Source organism: Anabas testudineus, chromosome 16 (genome assembly GCF_900324465.2).
Source record: "Anabas testudineus chromosome 16, fAnaTes1.2, whole genome shotgun sequence".
In the NCBI taxonomy this organism is placed as follows: domain Eukaryota; kingdom Metazoa; phylum Chordata; class Actinopteri; order Anabantiformes; family Anabantidae; genus Anabas; species Anabas testudineus.
The window spans coordinates 23,460,495-23,484,702 of record NC_046625.1 but is presented as its reverse complement, the minus strand read 5'-3'; the positions used below and the strand labels follow the sequence as shown (position 1 = coordinate 23,484,702).

Genomic DNA, 24,208 nt, shown 5'->3' with positions numbered 1-24,208 from the left:
TTTTATTGTTTGTTAGCCACGATATATTTTGGATTGTAATCTTGCCGTATAAATAAATAGTTTTTGTTTTGTTTTTTACGCGGGAGGTCAAAGGTTACTAACAAAATGGCTGAATACGCTGGAGTTGGGATCACAATACCATGAGCACCCGGGCAGGTAGTTAGTTTAGCTAGTTGTTTGGATACTTGGACTGCTGCAGTCTTACTGTGGACCTGTTGTCTTTTATTCCTGGACTTATGGCAGAGCTATTTTAATGGATACTTTTGTTGTAGTTGGATAAAAATTACTGTGCAGCCGTCTCCAGAGATACAAATCGAGGATATAGCACTCAACACTGGCTAAAACAGTGCCGATTTCCTTGAATCCCTCTGGAACTGGTTATTCTGTTACAAATAAAAACACATCTTTTACTTTTTGCAGTCTGGCAAATGTTTCTAAATGTGACGCTAGGGAGAAAGAAGAAGAAAACATCACGGAACAGCATCGTTAACGTTACGGCATGTGGAAATTTCACTCCAGACAGAAGAACAACAAATCAAGATGAACAGGAAGAAGGATAAAGGATTTGAGAGCCCGCGTCCTTTTAAATTATAAGTACTTTTTGTATAATTTCACCATTGTTAGCGTTGACGTGAATCAAATGGTTGCAGTCGTGCCTGATGTCGAAGTTATCGTTAAGACAGTAACGTCACAGTTGCAAAGTAACAGCTAACGTTACATATGGTTAGCTATCTAGATTAGCTAAAAACTAGCTAAATTCATACTGGAGATTAACATCACATAGACTGACATTGTTATTGTGTCATTGCTTTTACGACCCACCAGGTGGTGTGCATCAACAACATCAGCTTCCAGAGGAAGTCCGTCATTGTGAGTAACTCTATTTACAGTACTAAGTATAAAATAAACTACAAAATGATGTTACATACTGCACCTCTGCATTCTTTTAAATATTGTAGCTATACAATATTACAGGAGAGACAGAAGGGTTGCTTTATTTATTTCTGCAATCCATCTATCTATCCATCTTATTATGCTTATCCGGGGCCAGGTCAAGGGGGCAACAGCCTAAGCAGGTATGCCCACACTTCCCTCTCCCCAGACCTGCTGAGGTGCTGAGGCATTCCCAGGCCAGCTGAGAAACATTGTCTCTCAAACATGTCCTGGGTTTTCCTCGGGGCCTCCTCCCGGAAGGACATGTCCAGAACAACTTCCCGGGGAGGCGTCCCAGGGGCATCTGAAACAGATACCCCAAGCCACCTCAGCTGACTCCTCTCGATGTGGAGGAACAGTGTCTTCGAGCTCCTCCTGGGTGACCGAGCTCCCTACCCTATCTCGGAGGGTGCGCCCAGCCACCCTATGGAGGAAACCCATTTTGCCGCTTGTATCCAGGACCTCATGCTTTCAGTCATTAGCTAGAGTTCATGACCATAGGTGAGGGTAGGAACATAGATTGACCTGTAAATTGAGAGCTTTGCCTTTTGGCTCAGCTGCTTCTACACCACGACAGACTTGTACATAGACCACATTACTGCTGCCGATGCACTCATCTGTCTGGCAATTTTACACTCCATCCCTCCCTCCCTCCCTCACTCGTGAACAACAAGATACAAGATAACAAGATACTTAAACTCCCCCACTTGACGCAGAATCTCTCCTCCAACCTGGAGAAGGCAAGCCACCTTTTTGTGGTTGAGAACCATGACCCCAGACTGGAATGACATTTTTTTGGTATTTGTCCTCTCTACACCACCCTGTTGAATTTGAAATTAAACATTTAAGGTGTGAGGGAAATGAAAGTTTTTAGCTTTAATTTTGATTGATTAATGTCAATTGTGACATTAATCATTCAGGAATTACAGCCATTTACAGTACATATATACAACCCCCAGCTAAAACATTGGGAGTGGCCAATACATCCCTTTGTAACATTCCTAAAAAAAGGAATTAACTGGCAGCCCAGCAACAGCAAAAGACTAATGTTGATGACCACAGAATCCTGTCCATGGTGAAGAAAAAACCTTTCACATAATCTTGCCAAGTCAAGAATACGGTGGAGGAGGTGGGGTGTCACCTGTACTTGTAATGCTCAAGAACAGACAGGCCAAATTAAACTTTGCCAGAACACATCTAAAAACACCAGTTTTAGAATAAGATTCTCTGGGCTGATGAAACTTGTACAAGAATTACGGGAAATGAAAAGTAAATAGAAAGAAACAGCTCATGATTTAAAGCTACCACATCATCTGTCAGACATGGAGGATGTGTCATACATTTTGGAGACACCGTTATGTCATGGGCATGTATGGCTGCCAGTGGAACCATGTCACTGTTATTCATTATTGACCTGACTGCTGATAAAATTATCAGGGTGAATTCTGAAGTGTAAGGGTTACGTTACACTCTGCTCAGATTCAGCCAAATGTTGGAAAACTAATGGGTGTTGCTTCGTGCTAAAGATGGAAAATGTTTTAAAACATTTAGTACAAGCTACACAAGAGTTTCTCAAGCATACAAATGGGATTTCCTGGTCAAGTTAGTCACCTAAACCAACAGAGCATGCTTTTCACTTAGTGAAGACAAGGTTTTTGGCATAAAGACCTACAAATAAGCAGCAGCTGAATACAACTGCAGTAAAATGCTTTCAAAGAATCTTCAGGGAGGAAGCTCAGCATTTTCTCATCTCCATTAATTTCAGACTTTAGGCAGTGATTGACTGCATGGATTTTCATCCAAGTATTAAATGCAGTCCTGCCATTTACATAATTATCTTAGTTTGTTTCCATTATTTATGAGTGTCTCCAATGTGTGTATCGATATGACGCTACACTTTTGTGAGACCCCTTATGAAAAGACTGATGGTAAAGCCATAGCTACGTTACATTTTAGGGTGAGCAAATTGTTATATTACAGCTCACTTTGTGGTTCTGATCCAGACAATGAAAATGACTTGAGCTAAGGATGACACTTATAGTTTATTTTCAGTAATATCTTTCTCTTCCTTTCTCATCCCTAAGGGCTTTGTTGAGCTGACCATTTTCCCCACAGTGGTTAACTTGAACAGGATCAAGCTTAACAGCAAACAGTGCCGCATTTACAGGGTCCGAGTCAATGACCTTGAAGCCCCGTTCCTTTACAATGACCCCACCCTGGAAGTGTGCCACCATGAGTCCAAGCAGTGAGTTTATCAGTGTCCTATATTCATGTGTCTTCACTTTGCCACGTTAGGTTTGACAAAATTATTATTTATTTGTTATTTGAAAAAGAATTATAGAGAGTTTTACTCACATAGCAACATCTGTGTACTTTAAGAAGAACTGTGTGGCATTGTTAGGATCACTTTGAGTAAATGTTTCATGTATGTCTACATAGGAGGAACCTCAGCTATTTCTCTAGTGCCTATACAGCAGCGGTGAGTGCTGTGGACCCTGATGCAGGACATGGGGAGCTAGTCATCAAAGTTCCCTCTGAGCTCTGGAAACAAGGAGATGGTAAGAGAATAGAGTAGAAAAACTGAAATGTGGTTCAAACTGTGACTGTCTAATCTAAAGCATAAGTTCACTAATACTCTTGTGTTTTCTGTCTCCAGATTTGAAAGTCTTAAAGGTTTACATAGAATTTTCCTTGGACCAGCCAAAGGGGGGTCTCCACTTTGTTGTTCCTGATATGGAGGGCAGCATGGCAGAGAGAGGAGCTCATGTGTTCTCCTTTGGTTACCAGAACTCCAGGTATTAACAATGTGTTGTGTATTATTGCCTTGTTTTACTGACATACAGGTGACAGCTGACTCTCCAAGTCTGCTGTAGGTGTATAAGTTCCACAGACCACAACAGCATAAGTCATTGTGCTTATTCTTGCTTATTGCCTGTGCTTGCAGCTCATAAGATTGTCTTTTTGCTTAGGTTCTGGTTTCCCTGCGTGGACTCTTACTCAGAGCTGTGTACGTGGAAGCTAGAGTTCACTGTGGATGCTTCCATGGTTGCAGTGTCCTGTGGGGATCTGGTAGAGACCATCTACACCCATGACATGAGGAAGAAGACTTTCCATTATGTCCTTGCCATCCCCACAGCGGCTCCCAACATTTCCCTAGCTGTGGGGCCCTTCGAGGTCCTCGTAGACCCCTACATGCATGAGGTGGGTTAAAGTGATGATGCTGCTGTATAATGTCAAGCATCTCACAAAATTTTTTTACTGCTTTTTGTGTACACTGAGGCAGAGCTGTACTTAACAACATAAAGAACAAGTCAGAGGAGCAAGCAACTCGCAGCATGCAAAGTACTCAACAACATGGCTTGATTAACATTTGACATGAAATTTTAAAAGTTCCAATATTACCTGAAAAATGGGACTTTTAGTCTGTTAAATCAAGCAAACGGTGCTGATTTTTAAGAAGGTTGGACATTTTAGTACAAATGCTAACAAATTGGGACTTTTTCTAATATTCAATAAAAAATGTAATCTGTAATTTGTTAATTAGCTTGAACCTTTATTTATCTGAGACTAACTTAATGTTATTTTGTAAATATAAGCAGAGTTTGATGCCTCTATGATAACTGTGCTGTTGTGTCAATATTCATCACAGTAGCTGCCTGCTTACTAGAAGGTCAGACACATTCAGCAGTCATTTCTGCCTCTGACCTTCAAGCACTAAGATTTTCCCCGAGTCCCTGTATCTTTTCGCTGCTACACTATGAACTGCAGGTTCACCTGTCACAAATTCACCTGCCAATTTTGGAATTATCCAGAATAATGTTACTTATTATTACTTTTTTAGAATAATACTGAGATCTGCCTCTGTGCCAGCTTTTTCTGAGTGTGCTTCAGGAAGCAAACACTGATCTTGAAAACACTGGAAATGAATGAATTGCACATTTTAGTTTTTAGTGCATTTTCCTGTTTTCTGGAAATATTGTTTGTAGAAAATTAAATTCCGTTGTAATGTAATATAATGTTAAACTTTCTAATAATGACCACTAGGTGTCCATAAACATAAGGTGTTGAAGTTCCTACATTGTAGTCAGTTACTTTATCAAACCAATTAATGGGATTTTCACCTTTATTTCCTGCCATTTACAGATTGAACAAAGATAATAATTTATTGTAGCCTTAATGCTATTGGCACCATTATCTAAGTTTTGTTTTTGAAGCTGCTGTTCTTTGTTACTAATTATAACATTGAGTTTGATCATGTCCCCTCTCAGGTGACCCATTTCTGCCTGCCGCAGCTGCTGCCGCTGCTCAAACACTCCATGTCTTACCTGCATGAAATTTTTGAGTTTTATGAAGAGATACTGACATGCCGCTACCCATATTCCTGCTTTAAGACTGTGTTTGTGGACGAGGCCTATGTACAGGTTTCCTCTTATGCCTCCATGAGCATCTTCAGGTAAGGTTCAGTTGATTTCTGTACTGTTCTGATGTTTAAAAGTCAACTATAGAAACTTACAGTATATTCCAAGGGTAGGATTATTTATAATACATTGTTGTGGATGTATACTACATTCACATTTACTTGGAATTTTGAAAGACACTCGCCTTTGTCTTTCAGCACCAACCTGCTCCACAGTGCTACCATCATTGACCAGACCCCACAGACTCGCCGCTGTCTGGCCCAGGCCTTGGCTCAGCAGTTCTTTGGCTGTTTCATCTCCAGGATGTCATGGTGAGAGTTAAGTTTTGACACTGTAGCGAAGCAAAGAGGTGTCACTGTTTAGAGCCTTAATATATTCAAAGCGTACGTTACAGTATGTGGGTCCATTTTTCTGTACCTGTGAAATAAAACAAAGCAGCAACCAAAACATAAAGCTTGCTACAGCAAGAACATTTTAATCACTGGGAGATGCTTCAATGCTACAGTGTACAACTTTGTGAGTCAAGCTAGTGGTAGGGTAAGACACCGCTCAGCACTCCCTCTCTCTGCTTTGCTGCCCTTTGTTGTATTCTGTCTAGCCCCTCAAGGATATTATTGCTTTTATCTATGAGTTTATGTTTGCACCATTGCTAACTTGTGTATCCTGCGTGCGAGTGTGTCAATATTTTCTTACACCTCCAGTTTGAAGCGTTCACTGACATTGAGTATCACGGGGATGGAGAGCTTACAATTAGCCCCAGAAGCCAGATGTGCATGTAATGGAAAAGTGCTGTCAGTATTGTTTGGAAGCATACTTACAAAAACCACTTTCAGTGCAGTCCAGGCTCTCAGCCCTGCTTTCTGTTGTATTTAGGTCTTTTTGAGAAGTGTGGTAACGTTTAGCACTCAGACCTTTTCATTAAAGGTCTGGTGATGAGAGATTTGCTACAGAACTGAGCTTTTCTGTCATCACTAGGAGTCAGAAGTCGTTCCAGCACTGGCCTCAGTGACTGTTCACAGTATGATGGATCACTGTGTTTCTGCTTGGCCAGTGTGGTTGAACTGTGTGTCTGTGTCAGAGGCTGAGGGAATGCTTTAGGGGTCTGATGGGGTCCATCAGTAGGACTTGAACCGTCTCATGCTGCTGGTACTGCAGATGAGGAATTCTTGGGTGTCCTTCGTTTACCCCCTCTCATGCTCTGCTCGCGCTCCCCTCTGACCCCACATCACACGTGAGATCTCTGTCTGCTTATGTTGTTGAGCTGGCTGATGTTGTGTAAGAAAAGATGTCAGGAAAGTCTGTCACATCGCTTTGATTTTAGCAAAGCGTGGCACTGCCTGCTAGCAATTAAACAGAGTGGGGGCTGTAATTGAAAACAGGCTGTACTCAGTAGGCTGTCAGGCACATGAGAAAAGCGAGACCACTCTTTTCTGTCTCTGTGAAACTATATTGACAAAAAGTGAAATTAGATCTGAGCTTTGGAAAAACAAGAGCTCGGATACTGTTTTACCTACAGTATGCCTCATATGCTTGGTTCACTTTCAACAGGGATTTGAGTTTTATGTCTGAGGTTGAGATTAAGAAACAGCTTCAGTTCTTAATTATCAACCATAAAACCCTTCAGAGGCTATTTAAAGGAAATTCAACATAATGTTGATTATGCACAAATGAAACCAACTTTATAACATAAGCCAGACTGGATTCAATTCAAGCCACCAAGGTTGAATCAGCATGCAGCATTACGTCTCTCTTTTGTTTTTTACAAGCCATTAAATCCAGGCTTGAAAACAGTGTGGGCAGAATAATTGAAAAGGGCAAACAAGTTATTTTGTCCTCAAATACTGTTTTGAAGTGATTGCTTCTTGTAAGTAAGCCATTCATTTTAGCCTGATTGTTTAGTAGCTTCACACTGAAGTCTGAAGTACCTTCACACTAATAAATGTCATTAAGTTAAGCTGCAGTTAATTTGCTAGCATTCATTTTGAATGATTCTTGGAACATTTGGACAGATCTCTAAAACCTTGAAGGGAATGTAAACCTTGATATTTTGTAAAGCTTTGTGTTTCGTGAGCTTGCATTGCAGTGACATGATATGTTGTTTGTAAAGGGCTGATGAGTGGGTGCTGAAGGGAATCTCGGGTTACATCTACGGCCTCTACCTGAAGAAAACTTTTGGAGTCAATGAGTATCGGCACTGGATCAAAGAGGTAACAGTTTTCAGATGTTCAGCCTCAGTTTATTCAGTCATAACACAGGGTCCCCCCAGGAAACAGGTGAGCAGTACCCCAATTACTGCAGTGATTACATTTTCCCCATTATATTTCTCTACTTTCTACAGTAAATCTCAGAAGATTTTCTTTTTTTCTGACACCATGATGTTCTTCTGATTTGAAGTAAATTAAACTTTCTGCCGGTGTATCTGTACTGATCTTATCTCATCTTGTTGTCAGTTAGATGTCACTTAATACAGATTTTCATTAAAATACATCATTTATAAAATACATCCTTTTGCAAGGGGCATACTTGCTGTTAACTACGCAGTAGCCAGTAGCTATGCTGCATGTGCATAATGCAATCCTGTGTACCAGTGGGGGCAGTATGAGACAAACTTAGATTTAAAAGTTTTTAGATTTTAGATTTAAATCACCACAAAAACCGCAGTATCGAAAAAGTACACATCTAAACCTTTAAATCCTCCAGACATACACAAAGTATAAAAGAAACGATGTGAACTTTATTACCTATATATACGTGTCAAATATACCCCTAACCGTTGTTTTATTAACATCTACTAATGTCTTGTAACGTTTAGAAAGGTTTTACTGAGTTTTGATTGTGTTGGTTAACAGGAGCTGGACAAGATTGTTGAATATGAACTGAAGATGGGAGGGGTTCTACTGCACCCCACCTTCAGTGGTGGCAAAGAGAAGGACAAGTATAAGATCTCATTTCAGTTTGAACCACTATGCACCAGCTCCCGTCATTTAGTAGTGATGTTTGACCAATGTAACAATTGAACAGTGTAACAAGTAATTCCTTTGGCCATAAACATGTCACAGACTGACCAAATGTTTTTCTCTCCAGTCCAACTCCCCACCTTCACTTCTCTATCAAACACTCTCACACATTGTCCTGGGAGTACTACAAGATGTTCCAGTGTAAGGCCCACCTGGTGATGAGGTTGATAGAAAACAGGATCAGCATGGAGTTCATGTTGCAGGTCAGAAACAACCAGCATGATCTCAACTTTCCACTATTTATTTTTAATTTAAGTCAACTTCTTAAGAAAAAAAAATCTTAGTCTTTGTTTCTTTCTCTGCTGCTGGACCTGCTTTAGGTGTTCAACAAACTTCTGAGTCTGGCCAGTACAGCCTCATCCCAAAAGTACCAGAGTCACATGTGGAGCCAGATGCTGCTGTCTACTCACGCTTTTCTCAAATCCATCTCCAATGTCTCTGGCAAAGATATCGGCCCGCTCATCAAACAATGGGTGTATCTTTTATCTGTGTTGGATCTCTGTTTAAAAACATAGTGATGCTTAATGAACTGTTTGCACTTGACACAGGCTTAAATGATAAGTAAGGCTATTTGCAGGACTTTGTGCAGCCTTGTAACCCGTTTCCAAACACATGGTAACTGCTTCAACTTATGGCATAAGAAACGGAAACACCTGAATGAGATGTAACAGAGCCCAGATTGACACCTGAATACACTATACTAGCCACATTCAGCAGAAAATAAGCATGTGTTTCATGTTTAGACTGTCAGTTTTAATTTAAAGGTTTTATCAAGAATACTGGAATATTGGAGATATTACAACATATACGGATGCTGGATTTCTTCTCTGGTGATCTTCTGCCAGTCCTTTCCTACAACTGTCTCCACTTTCTGCTTGGTCTTGGGGTGTTCGGGCTTTAGCTTTCCCTTCAGCAAGTGAAACGCTGCTTGGTTAGATTCAGATCTGATTGCTCACTTGGCGATGGCAAAACACTCCACTTCTTTATAGAAACCCCAAAGATGTTACAATACTTCCCACCTTTTGCCCCATTATTCGGGGTTTTATACTTGTTTTTATCTAGTTAAAAACAGGTTAATCTACACCACACCTACATTGCAAATGGCACTCTGCATTTGTGAACACAGCTTCATGCACCACCTCACCTGTGCTGGCCCAAGATACACCGACAACTATATATTATTTTGTCCTGTACCGAGACAAAACCACTAGGGTGCATCCAGTTACGCTGGTGGAACTGATGATGTTTGATGTCGGTTTTCCCACTGTACATTGATATACACTCATATACAGACAGAAATCAACAGCAGGAGTGAGCAAAATGAGAACAATTGTCACAAATATTTAGGGACCTGACTGTAGGTAGAGCCTTCACCATGTCATCATTTACTCCAAAATTGAAGAGTAACATACCACATCATTATGAAATATAATCAAATTATTAGTGAAGGTAAGCTGTCAGACAGCTGTATGCCAAATTTAGCTCTTTCCACTGAATATGTTCTTACACGTACCTGTGTTTGTAGTCTTAACTTGTGCTGTTCAGAGACCAGAGTTCCGTGGTGAAATTCTTCGGCAGTTTTGCCTTCAACAGGAAGAGGAACGTCCTGGAGTTGGAGATCCGTCAGGACTACACATCATCTGGAACTCAGAAATATGTGGTGAGCGTTAAGATACAGTATGAGTATGACTTGTTTGTCTCTATTCTACAGCAGAAGCCAAACCTTTAGCAGATGCATTGACTGTGGCACATTCCATAGCTGAAAGTAGCTAAAAGAGATCTTACATGTATAATCAAAATGGATCTATTCATTCATGATCGAAGCAACTTGTCTTGTTATTGGCTCACCAAACAAAGATATGTTAAATGATCGTATGTACTGTACATTCCTCTGCAGGGTCCCATCAAGGTGACAGTGCAAGAGCTGGATGGGTCCTTTAACCACACACTTCAGATAGAGGAGAACAGCCTCAAACATGATATTCCCTGCCACTCTAAAAGCAGGCGGTACGTACTAAAGCAAAATGCTATCAGGTCTAGATTCCCTGTTGCACACTGTACACTGTCTCTGAATGCCTGCCAGTGGTTGACTGGGTCAACTGGGTCAGACTTCTGCAAACACTAACTACTCTGTCTGGTGTTTTGTTTGACTTGCAAACTACATTTACCTCTTATTTGTCCTGACTTCACGGTTATAGACTCTTGCCCAAACTCCCTGTCAAAATTAGAAAAAAAGAGCCTCTCATAAAGGAAAGATTTGTAATGCTAAGCAATGGGAGATCATCATATTTGCTGTGGTTACATTATTGCTGTAACACTGTATTATTAGTCAAGTAGTTTTTATTACATTTACATTTAGTTATTTGGCAGATGCTTTTATCCAAAGGAACTTACAAGTGAGGTGCTAAGCAGGCTAAATACACTGCCTGTCCGAAAGAGAAGTCACTACCTGGACTTAACTAAGCAAATAGGTAAAAGCCTCCAATTGGATAGTTATTGCATGGATCATTATGTTTCAGCTGGCAACAAGTTATTTAACTCTAACTTAAACGTTTGTTGGAATCAAATCGTAGAAAAACAACAGTAGACTTCACAGCTATGTTTATGAGAAGCTATGAGAAGACTTTGCGCAGCGGGCCGACTCTCCCATCGTCAATACAAGACCTTAGTGAAAAATTAATGCAACTTTGAATGTGTGCCGTAATCAAAGATAAAGGGGTTCCAACTTGATATTAGAGTGTGTGACTTTGTTCTTTTGGAAAGGCAGTGTATTTAAGCCAAGGAGAAGAGCTTCATAATGCGAGTTTCATTTATTTTATTTTTTTTTATATAAACGTGCAAAGAAAGCTCCTTAAGGGTTACGATTTCAGCAAGTTTTTGTAAATTGATAGTGGGGCAGCTGAGTGTGAGTATTTATCCAAGTTGACTATCGTCTCTCTGGCTCTGTGGTTTGTCCTAATATGTTCACATTGTTAGTCTCTATTCCATCTAAGCTGTTTCTCTCATTGTTTCCCTCATGTCTATTGAGGTTTATCAAAAATGACAACTGCATTTTGATATAAATGTCCCCTGTGCTAGTCTTTTGTCTTTAGGTTTTGACTAATGTTTGATTTCATTTTCCAGAAACAAGAAAAAGAAAATCCCTCTGATGAATGGAGAGGAAGTTGACATGGATTTATCAGCCATGGAGTAAGACATGATGTTAATGTTTACTACCTGTAATGCACTTTTTAAAATTGTTGCGTCTATTCTAGATTAAATGAAGAGTGTCTGTGTCTTTACCTTTTTGGCAATAACGTCCACAAACAGACCTTGTTAAGATTAGATGTGTTAATGTTCCTGGAGGTACATGTTGGGTTGAGGTACCTGTGCTCAGTGTGTCCCTGTCTCTATCTTCTTTCCTCAGTGCCGACTCTCCTCTCCTCTGGATCCGGATTGACCCAGACATGTCCATTCTAAGGAAGGTGGAGTTCGAGCAGGCTGACTTTATGTGGCAGTACCAGCTGCGCTATGAGAGGGATGTAGTTGCACAGGTGGGTTCTTGACAGGAGTTCAGTGTTACTTTACAACATTTTCATATGCACACATCAGCCGAAAAAATCTGCTCAGAAAAGTTAGACTGAGAGGAATTAGCCTCTAGTTTCTATATAATTTTGAAAGGTAAATAAAATGTTATTAAAGCTCATCCCCAGCTTCTGACGTGATGTTCATCAGTTGAATGTGTACCTCATTTCTTCTAGGAAGAGGCTATCTCAGCACTGGAAAAGTTCCCAACTCCTGCCTCCAGACTGGCTCTGACCGACATTCTAGAACAAGAACAGTGTTTCTACAAAGTCCGCATGCAGGCCTGCTTCTGTTTGGCCAGGGTAGGTGTTGGTGTATAATAGAATAGTAGAGGGAAGGTAAAAAAGGAAGACAGTGGCTGATGTGGCCATCTCACATAAATGTATCGTATTGGAAATTACTGCCTAGTGCTATACAGTGGCAAGAAAAGGTATGTGAACATTTTGGAATTTTATAGTTTTCTGCATTAATTTGTCATAACTGATCTGATCTTTATCTAAGTCAAATGTATAAAATATAATGTGCCTAAAATAATAACATAACTGATCTGATCCTTAATGTCTTTATTGAGAACAGCCATAAAAACCTCAGAGCGAAAGTGGAAAAATTATGTGAAGCCTTTGAATTAATTACTGGTTGAGTTTCAAGCTGATGTACAGACATTCTTATGTTGTGCTGAAGATAAATTCTGATACACTTCAGAATTTTCTTATCCAATCACTGCAAGCTGGCCAGGCCCTGATCATGATGTTTCCTCCACCATACTTTACGGTTGGGATGATGTTTTCATGATCATGTGCTGTGCCCTTTTTATGTCAGATCTAGTGTTGTGGGTTCTTTCTAAATAGTTCAACATAGTTTCGTCAGTCCACAAAACATTTTGCCAATACTACTGTGGAGTGTCAATGTGCTCTTTGGTAAACTTCAGATGTGCAGCAATGTTTTTTTTAATAAGCAGCAGCTTCCTTTGTGGCGTCCTGCCATAGACACCCTGCTTTAGGTACTGTAGACTCATGAACACAAATGTTAGTCAGTTCCAATAATGCCTTCAAATCTGTGGCTGCCACTCGCGGTTGCTTCTTTACCTCATTATTGAGTGTTTGTTGTGATCTTGGGGTCATTTTGACTGGTTGCCCACTTATTGTTAGAGATTGCCAGAGAGCTTGTTTGCCTAACTGTAGACTGGTGGATTTTTAAAGTTTTTACCATCACTTTGTAACCCTTTCCAGCTTCAATCAACAATTCTTGATCGTAGATCCTCTGAAAGCTACTTTTGGTAAGGCATGGCCCCAATAAGCATATTCTTCTTCTGAGGAGCAAACTTAAAAAGTTTGAGTGTTTTTTGTAAGTTGAAGTAGCTCTAGTCTAAACTAATATCCTTAACTTATGCCAACACCTGACTCCAATTAGCGTTTTTGAGGCTTTCATGGTTGTTATCAATAAATACATGGAAGATCAGAATTTCTTTTGTGGTATTATTTTAGGCATTATATTTGTTAATACTCTGAATTAATGTATCATACTGAATTACTGAAGATCAGATTATATTTTATGAAAAATTAATGCAGAATATCATACAATTTCCAAATGTTCACATACTTTTTCTTGTCACTGTAAAGGCAGCTACTAGTCTGTAAATGCAATACTCCTTTGTATTGTTAAAGGGGTAACTCTGTGTTGGTACAAAACAAAAACGTATGTTCACACAGTAAAAAACAAATGAGTCCCCACCCATTTGCAGGATGCCTCAACAGATATTGGGATGTTCCTAATTGTCCCTAATTAGCAAGGAAAATATTAAGAACAGATAAACAGATAAATCTATAATAATATATGGAGTTCATCACTAAAGAAGAAAACTCTCCTGAACAACCTTTTTATGATATGTCCATACAACTGAGGAAACAGAATCTATCATTCCTGTATGATGGGTGAAATCGTCTAAGGGCTGTTGGTATAGGTAATGTGAATAGATTAGAAAGTCCAGTCAGATGAGTGAATGCTTGTGAGGTCTGGACGGAAAAGGAGAGAAACAAAGCAGTTCAGTTTGTAGCTGCACAGTGGGTCACTGAAAGCAGCATGACTCACCTCTGTTTTGAATTTGTGTCAAAAATTAGAGACAGAACTTGCTTTCATTTCTAATGGTAGATGACAGTGTCTTAACATCATGTACTCATGTAGTAGGGGTAAAAATCCACATTTTCATCCGATCTTTAGTGCAAATACTATTGTTACAAAGGCAACGATATAAGAACAATATAGAACGTCTGAGCCAGCAATACCATTTAATACTCACTGCTCTTATGCTCAATTAATGGAATAATCCTACTCTGTGGCTACAAGAAATTCTCTGTGCTCTGGATTTGGCAACTTTAACCCCCACTGGATTTCCGCCATTCCACTTCCACCTGAACCAATATTTTCACATGATAAACGGAGTGGAGGTTTAAATGGCTACACTTCACTTTTTTCATTAAGCTGCATTGTAATGGCTTACTACTACGCGCACACACACACACACACAGACACACAGACATATACACGCTCTGACATGCACATAAACATTCCTCCATACCCACGATCACCACAAAGTAAAAATATGGCTAACTTTCCCTCTCTGATGGACTTGTCTGCATGATGATTGGTTGGAAAAACATTTACTTGCTTGTTATTGGTAGAGAATGTGGAAAGGAATAAGAAACAGCCTGGGGGGCAGAAACGTGGGGGGTGGGGCACATAAAAGCTGACATTAAGAACACTTTGAAACAAACGGTACAGATGTGTTCATGAATACGTGCATACACACATACAAAAACATTCTACTGTGTGTGCCCCGTTTCTATTTATCTAACCAAATGACATCCTGTGTCAGTGACCCCTAGCCCCTTTTTACCACATTAACATAAATCCTCCAATATCCTGTTTAAATGTAAAGACCACTGGAGCCACTGGTCTTCATACCTAACATCATATGCTGCTCATGTGCACATTTGCTTCTTATTTTGTAGTTTAGCTCTTACCACAAAAACCAAGAAGGACATTGTTACACAAGCCACAACATATATCACTTGTCTTTTGCATGCCTTCAGCATTTCTTAAATAACTACTGGAACTTGTACGAGTGTTTACATTTCACATTTCATTTACATTTGCAGAAATATTTTTGATTGTTTGTCAATGTCATTATTTTACTGTAATGGCAGCAGATGGAGGACAGCTGACAGACACGGTCTTCCAAGTGGAGAAACTTAAAAAAAAACTGACTTGAAGGAACTGACTGTTTGAATCGTGTTCATCTTCTCTAAAACCTCCAGATAGCCAATTCCATGGTGAGCACTTGGCAGGGCCCGCCAGCCATGAAATCTCTGTTTACCAGAATGTTCTGCTGTAAAAGCTGCCCCAACATTGTCAAGACCAACAACTTCATCAACTTCCAGAGTTACTTCCTCCAAAAGGTATGTCACAGCCAAACAGAGCGTCACTAAGTGCCAGCCTGCTCTCAACAGGCTGCTGAAACAAGCTTACTTTTCTATACAAGTAGAGCCCAACAGGTACAAATGTCCGACTGGCTGATTTTTTTGTGAACCTTTAAAATTAAATAAATTAAATTAGTTTTAAAGTGCCCATATTATTCCATTTTGAAGATTAAAAAACAGGTACCTGAAATCCCTAAAGTGTTCCTGTACACTGCTATGCTAAATAGCTGTGTAGATTATAATGAGCAGTTGAATTTGAAAATGTGCACAAACAGATCCTCTCAAAAGTGACTGGTTTTGCACCACCTCCCTTCCCCCTCTTTCGTAGACGCATCTGTGACTTTTGTGAGCCATGAATTACAGCTTAAAACTGTCTTGTTAAAATCTGATCACATTTTCTCACTAATTAAAGCAGCAACCATGTCATTTCAAAGGGTTCACATACCATTAGCAGTATTGGCTGGCAAGTAATCATAAATACAACATCCTATCAGAAAAGTTTAGTTATGAATGTAAATGTTAAAAGCCAGTATGGATAATATGTCACTGTTTTCAAAATTCTCAGAAATAGCTGGAAGCATCAAAGTTCCAGTCTTGGTTAGATATAAATGTTGTTTTTCCGTGATTGATGTTTCCTCTTTGTTTTCCATGCCAGACGATGCCTGTTGCCATGGCGTTGCTCAGAGACGTCCAGAACCTCTGTCCCAAAGATGTCCTCAACTTTATACTTGACCTCATCAAGTATAACGACAACAGAAAAAACAAAGTAAAGGCACAAATCATGAACCAGAATGCATATTCAAAGTTGCAGTTTGTTTAAATGTTATTTCACAGATACCATTCAAAGAGGGTTTTGAATTTCAGTTCTCAGACAACTACTACCGTGCAGATCTGATCGAAGCACTGACCAACTCGCTGACCCCAGCTATCAGCATCAACAATGAGGTGCGGACAGTGGACAATTTAAACTCTGATGTCCGGCTAATCTTGGAGGAGATTACACGGTTCCTCAACATGGAGAAATTGCTGCCCAGCTTTAGACACACCATCACTGTCAGGTAGAGAATTATGAAATATATCAACTATCTAGTTTTTACCTAGTCTGATCTTGCTCACATGGTGAATTTATCTCCAACCATCAGAACCTGTTTTGCCTGCGCCAGGTTTATACATTTGGTGGAAAAGTTGCAGCCATAGGAAATTGGAGTTATTATTAGTTAGATACAAAATAAGCACATTGTGTCTCTATATGTCACCTTTCTGAATTCTTCTTGCACAGTTTGATTAATATGTTCAATATTATATATATATATATATATATCTATATCTAATATGTTTCCTCTCTCTAGTTGTCTGAGAGCGATTCGTCAGCTTCAGAAGAATGGTCACATCCCCAGTGACCCATCTCTCTTCAAGTCCTACGCTGAATATGGACACTTTGTAGACGTTCGTGTCGCTGCACTGGAGGCTCTGGTGGACTATACAAGAGGTATGACGTACAGTAATACGAGTGTGTTTGCTTTAATGTTATTAATGTCTTTACTATAATTGTTTTTATTATTAGCATTGTTATGAAGGTCACTGTGACAGCTCCCAGGTCTCTGGAGGTCTGCATTAGTACGTTAAACCATCACAGTCTAAAGTCAATTCACACATTTTGATCAAAATGGATCCAGAATTTCTAGTAGCCACAGTAGAAATTAGACCTGAACAGTCATGAACAGACATGAACCGTGAATAGACACAAGTAATTGTGTATCAATTTCAACTGATTTTAACCCAGGGTTTAAAAAACAGCACACGAAGGTGACATGTTTGCTGACATGCAGCCAAGTCCCCTATTAATATGAAAAATTAAAAAGTTTAGAATTGGGACTATTTTGTAATTATTTTCATATTTTCATGTTCTTGTATTCAGGTTTCATATGTTTGCATTTTTTTGTCCCCCAGTTGAAAGAAGTGCAGCAGAGCTTCAGTGGCTGCTCACCATGGTCCAGAATGATTCAGTTCATTACGTCAGGTCAGCTGATGTATATACACACATTCAGCACACACATTTTGTACATTACATGTCCTTTCTCCTGAAGGTGAGGGTGTTGTGACGTTTCATTTTCCCAAATGTGTCGTCAGTTTTGTCTGTGGTAGAACAATACTGCTTTATTGACTGTTAATGTTTACCTCAACATGTTGTTGACAGCAGCTGTTTGTTTGTGTTTCTTCGTGTCCAATCAGACATAAAATCCTGGGTATGCTGTGTAAGAATCCACCTTTCACCAAGACATCAGACTCTGCTCTGTGTAACGAAGGTTTGGTCGACCAACTCTGGAAACTCATGAACTCAGGTGAGACACACACTCGCACTCTTTATGAAAAGACAAATATTAATTCCTGGTGACATCTTATCACTGAGTCAGTCAAGCTACCTCACCCCCCACCCCTACCAGGCCTGACATTAGACTTTGTGAAAATCAGCATAGTCACTGTAGTTTTGTAAGTGGGGTGTGTTAGTCGGGGTTGCAGAGCTTGAACTGAAGCTATCTATTTTAAATCTCTCATGTCACTGTTGACCAGATATATGTATTAAAGAGCTGAGATGATGGAAAATGCACAAGGTAAACAGGAGTGATGAAAGCAAGCGAAGGAAGGAAGTGAAAGTGTAGTGAGTGAGAATGGTGTAAAAACGGAAAGCAAACACTGCTATGTTTACAGTTTGTATACACACCTCTACAGACTACCACTACCTGCTGGTAAGGAAGTATTGTTTCTCTTTATGCAGACAAAGACTGTACATGCCAGTTGACCACTGGCTGTAGTATTGTTGGTGTGTTCAAGTGTCACTTTTTGGCCAAGACTGAGATGACGTGATGCAACATGAGGCTCAGACATAGCCAACAGTCGACCTGTGTCTCTTCCCTAAGGTCCCCCAGCTGCCTCATTAAGTGTAATGATGTACAGTTTTGCATTCACAATGCATTAAAGAGTCAATAGCTTTTGGCTTTTTCACTAAGGAACAAATGACAGCTTGACATTTCCCACTGCTCTTATAACTAAAATGGGTTGATCCAACCCCAAGTAGGGGAAATTATACTGATGAGAGTTTAGTTTTTCTTGGACAAAGTGCACTCACATTACTCCATCAGCAAGACGGAGAAAACATTTTCTTTTCTTTAATCTGGCACAACGTTTAAGTGCTGTAAATCCATTTCAGCTAAAAAGCTTTGTCCCTGTAGAAGAGAGCATAACACTTCAGAAATCTGCATATGTTTGCTGTATTTCACTCCAGTGTTTGACATTTTCTTACTGTCTGTAAAGCCAGCTGCCAGTTGGTTTTAAAAAACTGTAGCAGCCACAGAAAGTAGTAAAACTATTACAGCTTTTCTCGTATTATGGACTTGATTTAAAGTAATATTTCTGAACTTGTAAAGCATTAAAACTTCCTAGCAGCATTACTGTCATGTGAACATTTGAAACCACTGGGGATACTTCATAAACTGCTGAACCCAACAGTAAAGTCGGTTAGTGAAGTGACCAAGAACCCGACATGTTGTTTTCCATTGATGGAGAAAAAATGGAAAACAAGATGGTTAGATAAAACGCATCCACCAGTTGACATGTTTGTATCATTAATATAATTTGTTATATACCATTATCTCATTCAATGAATGTGTCCTTGTCGACTGGTTTCCAGACTTTGCTCCTCTTAGTTGAAACAGAAGGAAAGAAAGGCAAGGCTTTGAGCTCATACTAACCAGCAGCTAAACAGGAGTAAAACATTTGAGCATCAAGATATCGCTGCATACTTCCCCTGTTTCTTAGTGGAACTGTTAGTAGTAAGGTAGTTTTGCTTTATTTCCATTTGCACTTCATTACTTGTGCACATGTTCACATAGTGTGAGTGTACAACTATTGTTGTGTACGTGTGATAGAGTGGGGCAGTATGTTCTGTTCTATTGCACAAAACATGCTCTACAGAACTTGTTGAATCTCTAATAGGGCTGCAGCTAATGAATGGATTAAGCTGTCAATTTCTTATTCTATAAAATATAGAACATACTGATGTCCAGAAAACCAAGAAAAAGCATTTGTACTGCTATTAAACAGACTGAAACAGAAAATCCACACATTTGAGAAGGTGCAACCAGAACACATCTGGTGTCTTCCTTTGATAAAGAACCTCATCACTGACTGAACTCAAGGATGAACTAATGAGATTTTTGCGACCAAATGGTGGTCAAAAGTCAACGTGACTGTGACCAAATTAGACACCATGTTATCGATTTAGCAGTTTGGTGGTGACATTGTCCTCATTCTTTAATATTATGCGTGTCAAACATTTTCTTACTAGGTGCTATGAGACCTCAATGGCTGACTGTGTTTCTTACATTAAATATTTGGCTCCCTCTTTTTCTTTAATTATAAGATTGTTCCTTCTGGCCATGAACTAAAAAAGGTTAAGGGCTACTTCTTGGTGCAGTGCTTCCACCATACACTCACATAGTTCTACCTTCTATTGTGTCCTCAGGTTTCACTGTTTCTTTCTCTTCCATTGGTTTCTGTGTGTTTGAGCTAACTAACCAGGCCATAACCTCCAGTGTGCCAATCCAAATACACACCAACTCAAACCCCAGACATAAGGATACACTCACAATTCCATATTTCTGCAGACCATTATGCAGTTAGTGCACTGTTGAATTTATTGACCTACACACAGAAAAATATTGCTGATTATTATTTCTAGTGAACTGTTGTTTGTCCGTCAGTCAGTGTGGGTGGCTGTTGGACAGCTTGATCGTGCCAATTTAAATACATACTGACCAGTGTGGGAACTTTAAATACTGTTTGGTACATCGTTTTTTGCCTCTCCTCCATAACCCACAGCCCCCCGTGTGTTAAACACTACGCTCGCACAGGATGGTGGTTCCCTGGCTGAAGGTCAGTGCTGTGAGAATACAACCTAGAGTGCTGCTGTTAGACTCATTTCTCCAACCCCCCCACCCCCTCAGTGCCAGACACCTTGGCCTCTGCGTCGTCAGCTTCTGCAATATTTCGTGTTTTATTTATTCCAACTCTAAACACACTGCTGCTCAAGCGACTCATATGATGATTCATTTGCACCCTTGTAACTGAGAGCTGATTATCTGGTATTTAGTTGTGCTCGTAATTGTCTCTGTGGGGATGTCCAGTGAAATATGTAGTGCCTAACTCTGCTCAGGATTAATGCTGCCTCTGGAAATTTATGCTCCAGCTCCAGCAGGTTTCCTTTCTGGCATATCCACATTAGAAACAAAAACTAGGACAGTGCAGTATTGAGCCTTCTGGGGGTGCCGGTACTGTTCCATCACTATTTCATTTGTTGTCTCCTTCTCACCTTTTTTTTTTCTCAGGTACCTCCCACGACTGGCGGCTACGCTGCGATGCAATGAACCTGTACTACACACTGTTCGGTCTCACTCGGCCCTCCTGCCTGCCACTGCCAGAACTGGGCCTTGTGCTGAACCTGAAGGAGAAGAAAGCCGTGCTCAACCCAACAATCAAGCCTGAGATGGGGGTTGGCACTGTCATGGACACGCCTGCCAGTATTGGCATCCACGGTGTTGGCATGAGCTACACGACTGTAAGTGATGTCAGGACAGTTGGTTAAGTATTAATGGAAAACGCATGTTAGCTGCTATTGACACATTTGAACTTCTCAGGTTTTATTAATAGTTTGGCTGTAAATTGTGTAGTTTCTGCTAGAGACCGTAATACAACAACTCAAGTTTCACTGCTTTCTCTACCAGTGGTGGCGTAATCTACAAGCTGCTTGGTGGTCTTCATTTCCCGCTGTTTGAATCACTGATTTAGTAGTGCTATGTTATAATTTTCAGATGGCACACAGATATCTACCACAACATAAAACTGTTATCCTAGCTTGGACCTATGTAATTATGTGAGCTGCAGTATTGTAGAGCCAACACTATTTAGCTCTACCTCATTCCCATTGCATCACTATAGTGCCCACAATCTCTGTAATAGGCTCCATTTTGGCAGATTTGATCTGTCTAACAACTAATTACAGTATTATACAGAGTAAAATGTTAAAACTCTACTTTATTCTGCTCAGAAATAAAGGCCCTTGGTTTCTGAATGTCCTGTAGATTCACTCATAGTTTCATTTATGTTAAATCATTAAAGGGCAACTTCAACAACTCCTAACTTGCTTCCTATGATTTGGTGAGTACATGTACACAAACGGTATTCAACTTCTTTCTGGAGAGAATATATTTTAACATAGAGAAGGCAGCGGGACGTTTAATACTATTCATATATGCAAAGTCTAAAGTACAACCATAACGATAAAAACAAGTTAAATATTTTTTAAAGATGTCTTTTAAATAGCAAACACACTTTATTTGTGTCTGCCAGGTGGATGAAGAGCCAGATCCTATATCATTAGGGGTGTGTGGGGTGGGCCAGCCCCCTCAGGGCCTGAAGAGGAAGGCTGAGACTCTTCTGGGCTCCCCTCCAGAGCCAGGACAGGTCCTTCAGCCGCCAGATGATGATGGAAGAGGAGCAGGGCGCTACAAGATCAGGGTAAAGGACTTGAACTTTGTGTTTCCATCAACTCTGCTCTGGTTTGAAAATTTAGCAAATTATTTATGAAATTTAGTTTTACTGTCATCTATTATGTTCTGCTACCATCAAATCTCTGCTCCACAGACTCACAGTGACATAAAAGTGTTGTAACATTGTCTTTTCCATGTTCCCATGTGTAGCAGTCAGTGTGTGTCAGTATTGTATTAATATGCAGTTCTGATCTGTCATAGTTTAACACAATGGAAGATGAAGATATCGATATGGAGACTGTTCATGATAGTCAGGCCTTCATTCACCATCACCTCAATCTGTTAGAGAGACCCTCTACACCAGGTAAACACACACACACACAACGCATGTTCATCATATTTCCAATAAAGCCTTGACAGGACAAACTCATCCTCCTCCTCTCTTCAGGTAAGGAGCCGCCATCGGTGGAACAGTCCATACTCTCCATGCCCGCCACGCCAGTCCCACCTTTCCCCAAAGAGATCATGTCATCCTCCTCCAAGCACGGCGGCGAGCACAGCCACCACCATCACCACCACCACCACGAGCACAAGAAGAAGAAGAAGCACAAGCACAAGCACAAACACAAGCACAAGCACAAACACGAGAGCAAGGACAAGGAAAAGGACAGAGAGAGAGACAACTCTCATGCCTACAGCAACAGCCCGGCCAGCGGCAGATCCCTCCGCTCACCATCTCTGTCGGACTAGATGTCTGCTTGTGCTTCAGTCAGGGTTAACTGGATTCATCAATCTTAGAATAGCAGGCTTGGATTCCTGTGAGTACAGGGACACCCACTGGAAGAACATGTAGTGTATCAACACAGGTGATCTAAATATTCATTAGTTAGTAGAAGTATAAAGACAGAATGTTATCAGAAAGTTTGCTGTTCAAGTGTTGTAACCCCCAGAGGTGTCCTCAGGTCCACACACACACACACACACACACACACACAGAGAGCCTCAGGAGTTTGTGGACTATTAACACACTTTCCAGGCCGTCTGGGGCATGCAACCACACACACCACTCTCCTCAAACAGCCAAACACAGTCTCAGCCCACCTCACACTCTGTTCCCTGCTGAGACACCTCTCTGGTACACCTCATCCCCACAGCTCAATCCCGACATTCAGTGAGTTGGCATCATTATTGATTCTGTGTGGATCAGGCCTCTGCTGTCGTAACATTTCCTCCTTTACAAACAGATGAAGCTGTACTGAGCAACAGAATCTAAAAGTAGAACTAGTGTGTTTTTAAAATACTTTTCACTTGTCATAATTAACAATGCTTTTTCAATAAGACAATAAAAGTTTAATGCCACTGCTTAGTTTCCCACTCAGTCCTTGTGAGGGTGGTTGTTTTTCCATGTTGATATTTCATCCACTATCTAAACTGCTTCAAATCTGATGGCTCACGAGATACAAAGTCTATCAATGAGAAAAATAACATAGTGAAAGCCATTAGTCACAGTAGAGGAAACCGAGACAATCTACGTGGGCACTGTAACTTATCAACGTGTGCCTTATACTTTCTACACTGTGATCTTTGTTAAAGATGTCTTGTTTTTAAAATAAAGGGAATCAATTCATTTTTTACATATCTGTGCATAAGACAAATGTATTGATTCAGGCCTGGTTACTTCCACTAGATGGACCTATATGTGATGAACATTCAGCTCTCATCATGAAACTTCTAGTCCTACAGTCCCAATGTGTAGAAATAACGAGGCTAATTCCTTCTACTCTATCATTTAAAAGAAAAGGAGACTGATAAACAACACAGACGACAGCAGCTTGTGCGTCAGGTGACCCAAACTTTAGTTTGTGAACCTGTGACTGACAGTGAAAAAGACCTTTAATAGTCTAGTTGAAAGAGATAAATCAACATGACAACCAGAGATCTGTTTATGTGAGAAGAGAGGGGAAAACAAATATGAATCATAGTCGATATAATGACGTTCTAAGAAAAGAGAAACCACTGGTGTACAGAGCAGCAACAGCCAGTGACATCACCAACAGCTTCCACAGAGCAGGACTCTCACCATCCACCGTTTAAACAAGACTTAGTGAGTACAAGAGATGCATACCCCTCATTATACTCCAGAATAGAACAGTTGAACATGCAAGCGACCTGCTGAAGAGGAGGTTAAAGGAGGCTGCAGTAAAAACCTGGAAATGCACATTAGAAGAGAAACCAGTGATGATGATGTCAGTGAG

At 40.2% G+C, this 24,208-nt stretch overlaps 1 protein-coding gene across 2 annotated transcripts; it reads left to right on the top strand.

Moving 5' to 3' along the window:
• The first annotated feature begins 75 nt into the window (after positions 1 to 75).
• Positions 76 to 23,591, top strand: taf2 (TAF2 RNA polymerase II, TATA box binding protein (TBP)-associated factor). Of its 2 annotated transcripts, XM_026371694.1 has the most exons (28): positions 76 to 156; positions 421 to 590; positions 816 to 870; positions 3,018 to 3,178; positions 3,373 to 3,491; positions 3,590 to 3,728; positions 3,903 to 4,134; positions 5,202 to 5,386; positions 5,549 to 5,662; positions 7,459 to 7,558; positions 8,201 to 8,286; positions 8,436 to 8,571; positions 8,689 to 8,843; positions 9,914 to 10,028; positions 10,266 to 10,375; positions 11,492 to 11,557; positions 11,775 to 11,901; positions 12,109 to 12,234; positions 15,247 to 15,387; positions 16,064 to 16,174; positions 16,273 to 16,466; positions 16,758 to 16,897; positions 17,359 to 17,428; positions 17,641 to 17,750; positions 20,793 to 21,022; positions 21,814 to 21,981; positions 22,215 to 22,317; positions 22,402 to 22,703. In XM_026371694.1, exons 2-28 carry the CDS (start codon positions 541 to 543, stop codon positions 22,701 to 22,703), a joined length of 3,645 nt encoding a protein of 1,214 aa, XP_026227479.1. In that variant the 5' UTR covers positions 76 to 156; positions 421 to 540. The 2 variants fall into 2 exon arrangements, with proteins under 2 accessions (XP_026227479.1, XP_026227480.1); XM_026371695.1 differs by having other exon boundaries at positions 106 to 590; positions 22,402 to 23,591.
• Positions 23,592 to 24,208: the final 617 nt, after the last annotated feature.